Below are 11,713 nucleotides of genomic sequence, written 5' to 3'. Positions count from 1 at the left end.
AAGTATTTGACTGAGTGTACCATACACCATACACTGGTGGGCAATTCAGGTAAAAACACCAAATACCTGTCTGATTCTCAGTCTATGAGAAATAAACTGTTTACACATTGACTTCCTATCCAAGAGGTCCAACTTATCTTAATGATAGTGCCAAACTGCTACATGGATCTGCCTCTGTTGTGACATAGTTGCAGGTAACCATGTCTTTAACCTTCTAAAGGAACTAAAGCTCTTTTCTGCCTCAGAGGACAAGACTGGTACAACAAGGAGTAACCTCACCAGAGTTTCCATTTCAGTAAATAAGCCTTGCACTTCAATTGGCGGACCTTTAAGAATGGTTGTTAAATGGTACAAGAATGATAGCCTCTGCACTGGAACTTCTGTCTCTCTCTCTCTCTCTCTTCAACTGCTGCACCTCCTTCCGTCACCTCCCCCTCTCCTCACCTATGCCTCCTTGGCCATGGCTATGGTGATAATTTAGTGCTGTAATTCATGTGCATAGAAACCATAATCAGCGCACATAAATCCTATTTGCTGTATGTTCACTGCCGCAGTCTACATGCTCGCTGTCACTATAAACACTATCGTTTTTTACACGCTCGCTGTCATTCTCTGTGCCTTCTAAGCACTCACGGTTGCTGGATTTTGTCACTCTGGGGGCGGGCATTGAATACAACCCCTCTCCCTCTGATTGGTCAGTTTTAAAACCTACTGTCTGAAGGTCAGAACCAATCCAAAGCAGACAGGGCAGGTCTCCCTCCAATTGGTCAGTTTAGAAACCTACTGTCTCCATGTCAGAACCAATCCGAAGTAGACCAGGGTGGGTCATCTGGTGCCATCCCGCGTCATCGGCCTTGCCACTGCTTCTAGGCTGTCAAAGGTTTGGTATTTGTGTCTGCTCCTTGACATACTTCTTTTCTTTCTGCCATCTGGTCTGCATAAAATTGAAATGGGCATCTTTAGGGCAAGGCAAAGTGTTTTAACTTCAGTGTGCAAGGCCGACACAGGATGGCACTGCCCTGGTTTTATTTGGATTGATACTGGGTATTTTTCCCACCTGTTTTAAAACTACAACATTATTCTTGTAATATTCCAGCTTTATTCTCGAAATACGACGATATTATTCTCATAATATTGTGACTTCATTCTCATAAAATTACAGGTTTTATCTCGATACTTTACGACTTTATTCTTGTAGTGACAAGTTTTTATTTTCTCATGTGGCCCTAATACGCTGTTGTACCATGTCAATTTTCACACTAATATTAAATAATTAGCCTAGTTTATCAGAATCACAATCTAACCTACTTCTTACCAAGGTGAATAATACAGACACTGAAGGCTAGCTGCTGAGTAACTCAGTTAATGTTAAAGCTATTGTTACTGGCACCAAACCTAGGGGAAATCTGGACCGGCAGCAAAGGTTACACAGGTCAGTACACTGTGTAGCCAATAAAATGAGAAGGTGCGGACGGTGGATTAATAAGAGAGAGGACCAAAAGTTAGCATGTTGTTCCTGTCACCGCTGATTTAATCTTCGAATAAAAAACTACATAAAATTCAGTTACATTTCCATCATGTTAGCTATTTAAAAGCTTTTTGGTTTAAAGTTCATGAGCCACATTTATACAAAAATATATTGCGCAAACAAAATCAATGTAAAAATCTAATTAGCAATAAACCATATCAAACCTAAAGTAAATTAAGTGCACATGAGCTCAAAATAATTTAAATTATATTCCACATAAATAAGAACTGACTCAATTATGATATGAAACTGCACAAAAATATTACCCAAAACGCATATTTACTGAACACAAATACTTACATTCACTCACACTTCAACACATACCATACAATAACACTTGTACTATGTGGATATGATGATTACAAAATCCTTCTGCAACGTTTACACAACACTGTCTTAAACTTGCACTTAACTGTCTGACAAAATGGCGCGACAACAACAGGACGACGAGCGACTACACGTTAGACTCGTACTTAACTGTCTGATAAGATGGCCGACAATGGCCGGTTAAAGCGGCTGAAAGTAAAACTAACTTGCATACGGCAAATCATTTACTCACGGCTAACCGGCTTTAACTCATAAACAATGTTTACAAAACGTTTACTTATGTTACCTCAAGGTAATATTTGTAAATTACATTGTGGCTAACAGAAACTCACGGAGGTAATTGTACAAGATGGCGGTCACTACCGGGACATAGGCTGGCAAAAATAACCTCTCTGTACTCGAAATACATCTCAAAACCTTATTAAAACTCTACCGAACATGCTACGAAACACTAACATTTACATATTCAGTGAAGCTGACCATGGAAAAACAAGTTTGAACATACCTGTGGATTAAAAAGAGAGAAGACCAAAAGTTTGCGTGTTGCTGTAGCCACAGCTAATTTAATGTTGAGCTGCGCATGAGCGGAACACATATCTGAAGTCTCCCTCGCGAATCCACATTGGGACTACAGCGTCATCTATTGACGTATTACAGTACTGACCCAATGTCAAAACTAATTTTACTTAGATTATTTTAAATAGTTAACAAAAAAAGGGGGGGGGGGAGATTGGGGGGTGTCTGTTTCAATAATAAATAAATATATATATATATATATATATATATATATATATATATATATATATATATATATATATATATATATATATATATGTATGTATGTATATATATATATATATGTATGTATATATATATATATATATATATATATATATATATATATATATATATATATATATATATATATATATATATATATATATATATATATACATGTAGCATTTGCCACCTACCACACTATGTTGACATTCTGAGCAACCCCTTAACCAAATATCCTTCTCAGTCTCAGCAGCTAGATGTCAGTGTCAGTGTTAGCACCACAGGACAACAAATCATCAGCTGACTTAATACAATTATTTACCTACTTTTGGGTGGTATGTTTTTTTTCTTTATAGTAGGGCCAGGTGTCAACCTACACTGTAAAATTGTTGGCTGGCCCTTTGGTGCTCTTTTGCACGGGATGCAGGATTAACTTGAGGAGCATCTTCTTCCTAAAACTGAAGATCCCCTTATGTGGTGGAAAAGCCAGGCCCTTAACCCAGCCTTACCAAAATTATGGTTAAGAAACTCTGTTTAGTGGCAACATCTGCTCCATCCAAAAGAGTATTCTCTAAGACAGGACAAATATTATCAGAGAGAAGAAGTCACCTCAAGACAGCAAAAGTTAAATCACTTGTCTTCCTTCACTCAAATTTGCAAAAGAATAAGAAGAAGAGGCACCAGAACCCACAAAGAATGCAACTGTTTTATTATTTAATCCATAAAGACCCAGTGCGACTTTTGATGTTTTTCTCAAATTAGTTTTTCTCTATATTTACCCTTTCTTAAGTGATTTATCACAGTTTATTGTAATATTATCCTCTTTAATAACTGAACATAATTCAAGTGTGTCCATCCACTGTCACTGATCAAAAATAATGTCGATGATGAGTCCTCTACAGATTTACTTATTTAAAATGCAACACTATATCTCCTATGTCCATTTATTGATGACCCCAGGAAAAAAAATCTCTGTTTTATTTGATATATGTACACACAGGGATGGACTGGGACTAAAAAAAAGGCCCTGGACATTTTTTTTCAAAATTTAGGCCTACAACCCATACACAATTACAGATTTAAATATTCACAGAGAATAACATTTCACAATCAACAATTATTTATGTTAATTAATTTATGTGTTTAATTACAAAGCACTAGTACAGTCTTAAAATAGGATTATGTAGGGTGGAGTATCCTGGCTCGTCCTGGGACTTCCCTGCACTTCGTAGAAATAATATGTAATATTTGATTTACTTTATTAAAGGGTATGGTATATTGAAGATATATTGAAAAGGTTACATTTTTCTAAAATATGATGTTATACAATCAACTGGCTATTATTATTATTATTATTATTATTATTATTATTATTATTATTATTATTACCACAGGATATTGCTTCCCACAGCCATCACAGCTGGTGGTAATCCCCCCATTTCACATCAATATCAATATTATTTCCAACTACACACAAATATATAAATAATAGGTGTGTATGTAAATAAAATATATTTATGTAAAATAAAAAGTTTTATAGAGAATTCTCTTTTATATTTCCTCTTCACCCTTGAATGTTTCTGCCTGTCTTCTTGAACTCTGTTTTTTGTTGTTGTTTTTTTGCTGCTGCTAACACTGCAGTTTCCCTGTGGTGGGATCAATAAAGTCATATCTTATCTTACCTGAAGAACTAGTAAAACCAGTACAATCTTTATGATACCCATAACTCAATACAGTTTCCCCTCATCCTCACACCTGTTACTGTGACAGTGAAGGGTGTCCAGGTGTGTGAGGGGTTGTAACTACAACCTTACTGTTTCCATGGGAATTAAGAAGGTAATTATCAGACATTAGCGATGAGCTGACGGTACCAATTGTTGCTGCAGGTCAGTCTGGGAAGAGATCACACTTGTGGGCAGCTGTGGCTCAGGATGTAGAGCAGGTCATCCAATAACCAGAGGGTTGGAGGCTTGAATCCCACTCTGTCCTAGTCATGTGTTGTTGTGTAAATGTTTGGTGGTGGCTGGAAGGGCTGTTGGTGCAGATTGGCAGCCACCCTTCTGTCAGCCAAGGTGGGATCAATAAAATCATCTTATCTTACATGAAGAACGAGTAGAACCATTAAAATCTTTATGGTACCAATATAACACATCTCAGTGTCCTCCAGGGCAGCTGTGGCTACAAATGTAGTTACCACCACCAGAGTGTGAGTGAGTGAGTGAGTGAGTGAGTGAGTGAGTGAATGAATAACATCCAATGTACACACTTTGAAAATGCATAATGCATGCGTTTTTAAATCTAATCCATTATTATTATTATTATTATTATTATTATTATTATTATTATTATTATTATTATTATTATTTCCAAACTATTTGAAGTCCAGCACTTTACACTTCACAAGTGGAAAACATTCAAGTCACTTTCCAGTCATTGCAGTGGATGACCCAGTAAATTCACCCAAAGATCACAAAATTTTTAAAAATCCAATATCCACTCTTAGGCTGTGGGTGAAATCACCACTCTCAAAATGAGGATCTGTAAATCAGTGTCTTTTTATTCAAATGTGCACAGAATCTCATAATACATCTTGGGATACTGATAAAACAACAGTTCTTTGTTGTAACCTTAATACAGCTGGTATGAAAATGTACATCACTTAGGAAACATTTTGTGAAGTATTCAGTACTTTCAGTATTTTTCCATCACAAACTCTACAGGCCTCATTTGGGGAGTTAAATATTAAAAGCCATGACAGTAAAATTTCAATGGATGAGTAAGGCATATTCAGTTGTTTTTGAAAGGATTACCAGTACAAAGTCAAAGTAAGGTGTATTGTCAGTTTTGCCATGTGTACAGCACATACAGATGACTGAAACTGCATAACTCTAAGGCCCATGGTGCACCAAGAAACATAGGGGGAAAAAATAAAATACAAAAATTGAAAATTAGAATGTAATCATAAACATAGAATATAACCATAAACAACAAAGGGCTGAAGAAACAAACAAATAGAGCTTAACTTGAGCCACCTGACAGAATAAAGTTTCAGTATAAGGCACAATAGAGACTGTATTTAAAGTGACTATTGAATGTAAAGTGACAAAAGTAAAATGACAAGTGAATTGATGAATTAAAGAGACAATTGCTTGTAAAGAGGTTGGAGCAGTTTATGTTTGTGAGGTAGAAGGGGGAGAGCTGGGAAGGGGTTTAGCATCTTGACAGACTGATGGATGAAGCTGACTTTGAAGGTCATGAACCTGAGGAGGAACAGGACTTCTGCTGGTTACAGTCACCCAGGAGAAGCTGAGGACTGTCTCCAAGGGGTGTCCACGATGGCACCAAACAATGCCACACAGGAGGCACTGACAATGAGAGCTCAGTTTGCCTCCTACTTGAATCAAAAAGGTGCCGTTCTCTGGCAGGTCCGGCCATGACCTCACTGCACAACTGCTGCACAACACAAACGGTTCTTTTAAGAGCCACTTTCATTGCTCAATAAAAGCAAAAATTCCTGTGTTGCACAAGCATTACACATCAAGCTCATCTGATCCACTATTTAATGCCTTCTTGTAACATGTTCTGTGGAAATTACCTGACCCACACCCTTGCACATTCAGAGTAAACATATCCCTTCACCCCGCCCCTGCCCCCCTTCACTATATCAATCCCAACCCCCCCATTTATGCTCAGGATAAGATGACAAAAATATGCTATTTCACTGCATGTCTGTGACAATAAAAGTCCTTCGGTCCAGTTTGTAACGCTAATGGGAATGATTGTGTGCATGATGACAATTTAAAACAATAAAATAGTGCTTCTATTGTGACAACCTTCTCTATAGCAACATGCTGCACATTTATTAATGTCCCCTACTGATATAGGGAACAAAAACCCACATACACACAAACATACAACACAGTATAAAAACAAATCAGCTGAAATAAGGTATTAGTAGTACACAAAGGAAAGCCCTCTAACAACATGATCTAGGCTGAAATTTTTAAATCATTTGAAGAACAATTCAAAGAACAATATAGTGTATTTTTATGCACTATAACACTATGACATTCTTTTCAATATTCGTAGCAAACTGAGGAAAAACAGCTCATCCTTGTAGGATGAGAACAGAACTGGAGGAGGAGGAGGAGGAGGAGGAAGAGGAGAAGGCGCAATATCTGGACTAGCCTCGTGCAGATCCCCTAAAACAGGGGTGGCCAATCCTGGTCCTGGAGAGCCACTATCCTGCATGGTTTGGATGTGTCCCTCTTCCAACACACCTGATTCAAATAATAAGCCTATCATCAAGCTCTGCAGAAGCCTGATAACGACCGTCAGGTGTGCTGGAAGAGGGAAACATCTAAAACATGCAGGATAGTAGCTCTCCAGGACCAGGGTTGGCCACCCCTGCCCTTTAAGCTAAAAGAGGCTCAAGTAGGACTTTGCCCTCCTCTTTTGAGGAGGCCTAAATTCAAGGCCATTGGAACAAGTGGGTTCTGGTGGTGGAACAGCTGGGGTTGGGCTGGCTAAAGTGGAAGAAGTGGAGGCTACCGCTGGGCTGGCAGGTAGGCTAGGAGCAGCTGAGCCGGAAGCAGCAGGTGGGCTACAAGCAGCCAGGTTGTCTGCGGCAGGTGAGCTGGAAACAGCCGGGTTGGCTGCCGTAGGGGAGCTGGTAGAAGGTTGGATGGGAACATGCTGGATGGGAGGAGCAGGGTGGCAGTTTGGAGATGGTAGGCCTTTTCTGTGTAAATGGGGCTAAGAACCCCATCACAGCCATGCATCTCCACAGGTGCTGTGATGAGACGCCCTCTTCAGAAAGGTCCAGAATGGCCTCCATCTGCTGAGGAGACTGAGACCCTTTAGTGTGTGCAGGGCTCTTCTCCAAACTTTCTATAATACTGTTGTGGCCTCTGTAATACTCTTTTACATCGTGTGCTGGGGAGTGGGCAGTATAAACAGAGACAAGAAGAAACTAAATAAACTGGTTAAGAGAGCTGGCTCTGTCTTGGGCTGCCCGCTGGATGACATTGAGGAGGTGGGGGACAGAAGGATGTTGACTGAGCTGACATCCATCATGGCCAGTACCTCCCACCCCTGGTATCACACTGTCGAGGCCCTGAGCAGCTCCTTCAGCAAAAGACTTTTCCACCCCCAGTGTAAGAAAGGGTGATACCACAGGACATTGTTTCCCACAGCCATCAGATTGTATGACAGTTGGCAGTAATCCCCCCATATCAATATCAGTATCATTGAAAACTACACACAAAAATGTAAGAAATGTGTATTTATGGGGGGGGGAGGAGAAAGCTTTTTTTTAATATTTTCTCTTCACCCTTTAATGTTGCTGTCTGTCTTTTGGCACTCTGTCGTTTTGTTTTGGGTTTTTTTTTTTCTGCTAATACTGCAGTTTCCCTGTGGTGGGATCAATAAAGTCATGTCTTATCTTACCTGAACAACTTGTAGAACCAGTACAATCTTTATGATACCCATATAACCCAACGCAGTTTCCCCTCATCCTCACACCTGTTACTGTGACAGTGAAGGGTGTCCAGGTGTGTGAGGGGTTGTAACTACACCCTTACTGCTTCCATGGGAATTAAGAAGGCAAGTATCAGACATTAGCGATGAGCTGACAGTACCAATTGTTGCTGCAGGTCAGTCTGGGAAGAGATCACAGTTGTGGGTGGCCGTGGCTCAGGATGTAGAGCAGGTCGTCTAATAACCAGAGGGTTGGCGGCTTGAATCCCGCTCTGTCCTAGTCATGTGTTGATGTGTCCTTGGGCAAGACACTTCACCCACCTTGCCTCCAGTGCTGCTACCCACACTGGTGTGTGAATGTTTGGTGGTGGCTGGAGGGCCTGTTGGTGCAGATTGGCAGCCATGCTTCCGTCAACCTGCTCCAGGGTAGGATCAATAAAGTCATATCTTATCTTACCTGAAGAGCCAGTAGAACCATTACAATCTTTATGATACCCACATAAAACAACACAGTGTCCCCCAGAGCAGCTGTGGCTACAAACGTAGTTACCATCACCAGTGTGTGAAAGTGAGTGAATGAATAATGAATCCATTGTATGCGCTTTGAGTATACGTTAATAGAAGAGTTATATAAATCTCATCCATTATTATTAATATTTCCAAATCATTTGAAGTCCAGCACTTTGCAGTCAGAAACATTATTCACAAGTGGAAAACATTCAAGACACTTTCCAATCATCCCAGTGGATGACCCAGTAAATTCACCCAAAGATCCCACTGTACAAAGCTCCAAAAAATTTGAAAAAAATCCAAGATCTGCTCTTAGACTGTGGGTGAAATCACCACTTTCAAAATGAGGATCTGTAAATCAGTGTCTTTTTGTTAAAAATGTGCACAGAATCTCATAATGCACCTTCTTTTTTATAGCCTTCATACATCTGTGCTCCAAAAATGTACATTACTCAGGGTACAACCAACTCTTCCGTGACCTGGACTATGGAGTCCTGCCCCCAAAGAAAAAGGAGGCGAAGAGACTCCTGACATACTTCTGGGACGCCCTGGCAATACAAAAGGTGAGGAACAAAGACAACATCCGTGGGTATGGGACATCCAACAGGCCAAAGCAGAGGATGGTTTGGAAGAGTCAATGATAAACAGGTATATGCTCATACTTCTTTTTGCCTCTCAAGTATCCTGAATCCTGGTTTGTTATTATTGCTAAATGCTATATATAAGGGTGACATAGTCAATCCAGGAATGCCTTTAATTTATGTGTAGGTTGTATGTGTACATTTTGTAGATAACTATAAATAAGAGACTAAATAACAATGTAGTTCCTTGATTAATACCTGCAAAAGGTGAGAGTCAGTACCCATCTATCTATCTATCTATCTATCTATCTATCTATCTATCTATCTATCTATCTATCTATCTATCTATCTATCTATCTATCTATCTATCTGTCTATCTGTCTATCTGTCTGTCTGTTTGTCTGTCTGTCTCTACACACAAAGGGGAGGAGCAAAAATTGGGTATAAGATCACAAACAGAAGCCTTCTCTCAAAGTCGCTGTGTGTCTGCAGGTGACATCAGTCATGGGGCTGCTGATACCAATCCTTATGGGGTTTCTTGCCTGTGTGATAGCAGGGCTGTATGTTTTGGGTGCATTTCGTCAAAGGCGTCCAGGTGAACCCCCCTTGGACAAAGGGATCATTCCATGGCTGGGTCATGTCTTTGAGTTTCGCCGGGACACACTTAAATTCCTAAACAGGATGAAACAAAAACATGGAGATGTATTCACTGTACAGCTGGGAGGATTTTACATTACATTTCTCCAGGATCCTTTTTCATGTGGAACCTTTGTTAAAGAAAAACAAGAGAAACTGAGCCGTAACAAGTTTTCTCACCAACTAATGAAACAAGCTTTCGGTTACGAAGATATAAAGAGTGACCCTGAAATACATCTTATGGCCCACACCAGACACCTCATGGGCGACGGTCTGGTACTAATGACACAAGCCATGATGAGTAATTTACAGAACCTGATGTTGCACAACACTGGCTCAGCTGCAAACCAGAGCACCTGGAAAGAAGATGGACTGTTTATGTACAGTTGCAAGATTCTTTTTAGAGCCGGGTACCTGTCAGTCTTTGGCAATGTCCCACCTGAGTCAGAAGGAAATGAGGAGAAAGCAAAAGAGAAGGACAGAACTGAATCAGACACATTATTTTACGAGTTCCGTAAATATGACCAACTCTTCCCTGACCTGTTCTATGGAGTTCTGTCCCCAAAGAAAAAGAAGGAGGCACAGAGACTCCTGACATTCTTTTGGGATGCCCTGGCAATACATAAGGTGAGGAACAAAGACAACATCAGTCGCTGGGTGTGGGACATCCAACAGGCCAAAGCAGAGGATGGTATGGAAGAGTCTATGATAAGCAGGTACATGTTCGTACTTCTTTTTACCACTCAATTAAACACAGGACCTGCTTCATTCTGGTTACTCCTCTTCCTCATGAAACATCCAGAAGCCATGGCGGCTGTAAAAGGAGAGGTAGATAAAGTCCTGAAGGAATCAGGGCAGAAAGTCCAGCCTGATGGCCCTTTAATCAACCTGACCTATGACATGCTGATGAAAACCCCAGTCCTGGACAGTGCTGTAGAAGAGACCCTCCGCCTCACTATGGCGCCCATCATCACCAGGTCAGTGCTCCAAGACATGACCCTAAAGATGGCTGACAGCCGTGAATACTTCATTCGCAAAGGAGACAGAATGGCAGTGTTTCCTTACAGCGCCGTTCATATTGACCCAGAGATCCATCCTGACCCACATTCATTCAAATACGACCGCTTTCTGAATCCAGATGGGAGCAAGAAAACTGATTTTTACAAAGGAGGGAAGAAGGTCAAGCACTACACCATGCCCTGGGGTATTGGGGTCTCCATGTGCCCTGGACGTTTCTTTGCCACCAATGAGCTAAAACAGTTCGTTTTCCTCATGCTGGCCTATTTTGAGTGTGAGCTGAAGAATCCTGACGAGAAGATACCGGAAATAGACGTCAGACGATGGGGCCTTGGATCAATGCAACCTGACAGAGACATCCAGTTTCAGTACAGACTCAGATACTAAAGCAACAGTCATGTGGTATTCTGTTTTTTTTCCATTTCAATATTTTATAGTTTTTGCTCTCTGTAAACTTTGGTTGCCATGTTTTGTATTTCTTTTAATATATGAATGTGTCAGCCATAGTGTTCATATACAATTACTCAATGACTTAGAAATGGTTAATGATATAGTGCACCATGTTGAATCAGTCTGGGATTTGGCTGAAAACTGAGGGGTCACATTCAGTGAGGGGTTTGAGCACATGTCATATGAACGCCATTTTCTACATTCTGCTGAAATTTACCAACCAATTTATGCCATTGTAAATTATGGTGGAAATATCTTCATTTGTGTAAATAAAAAAAATTCAGACATTAGATAGTGGGATATACTTTTCTTTCAGAAATTCTGTATTGTATTCAAATATTTTTTTTTCCTGTACCTTAAGAGAACTACAGGCTGAATAAAAAAGACTATATGGATAAACTGCTTC

The 11,713-nt window shown here is 40.1% G+C and overlaps 1 protein-coding gene across 1 annotated transcript; it reads left to right on the top strand.

The window, feature by feature from the left end:
- Positions 1-9,708: 9,708 nt before the first annotated feature.
- Positions 9,709-11,258, top strand: LOC115437701 (7-alpha-hydroxycholest-4-en-3-one 12-alpha-hydroxylase-like). The gene has a single exon (XM_030161012.1). The coding sequence runs from the start codon at positions 9,709-9,711 to the stop codon at positions 11,242-11,244; it is 1,536 nt and encodes a 511-aa protein (XP_030016872.1). The 3' UTR covers positions 11,245-11,258.
- The last annotated feature ends 455 nt before the right edge of the window (positions 11,259-11,713 follow it).

This window comes from Sphaeramia orbicularis, chromosome 17 (assembly GCF_902148855.1).
Source record: "Sphaeramia orbicularis chromosome 17, fSphaOr1.1, whole genome shotgun sequence".
NCBI lineage: Eukaryota > Metazoa > Chordata > Actinopteri > Kurtiformes > Apogonidae > Sphaeramia > Sphaeramia orbicularis.
The sequence above is the reverse complement of the archived record's forward strand: the minus strand, read 5'-3'. Positions and strand labels throughout refer to the sequence as shown.

What these genes read in the sequence shown, in the direction of transcription:
- LOC115437701 (XM_030161012.1), top strand. Translation starts at nt 9,709, where the DNA reads ATGGGGCTGCTGATACCAATCCTTATGGGGTTTCTTGCCTGTGTGATA.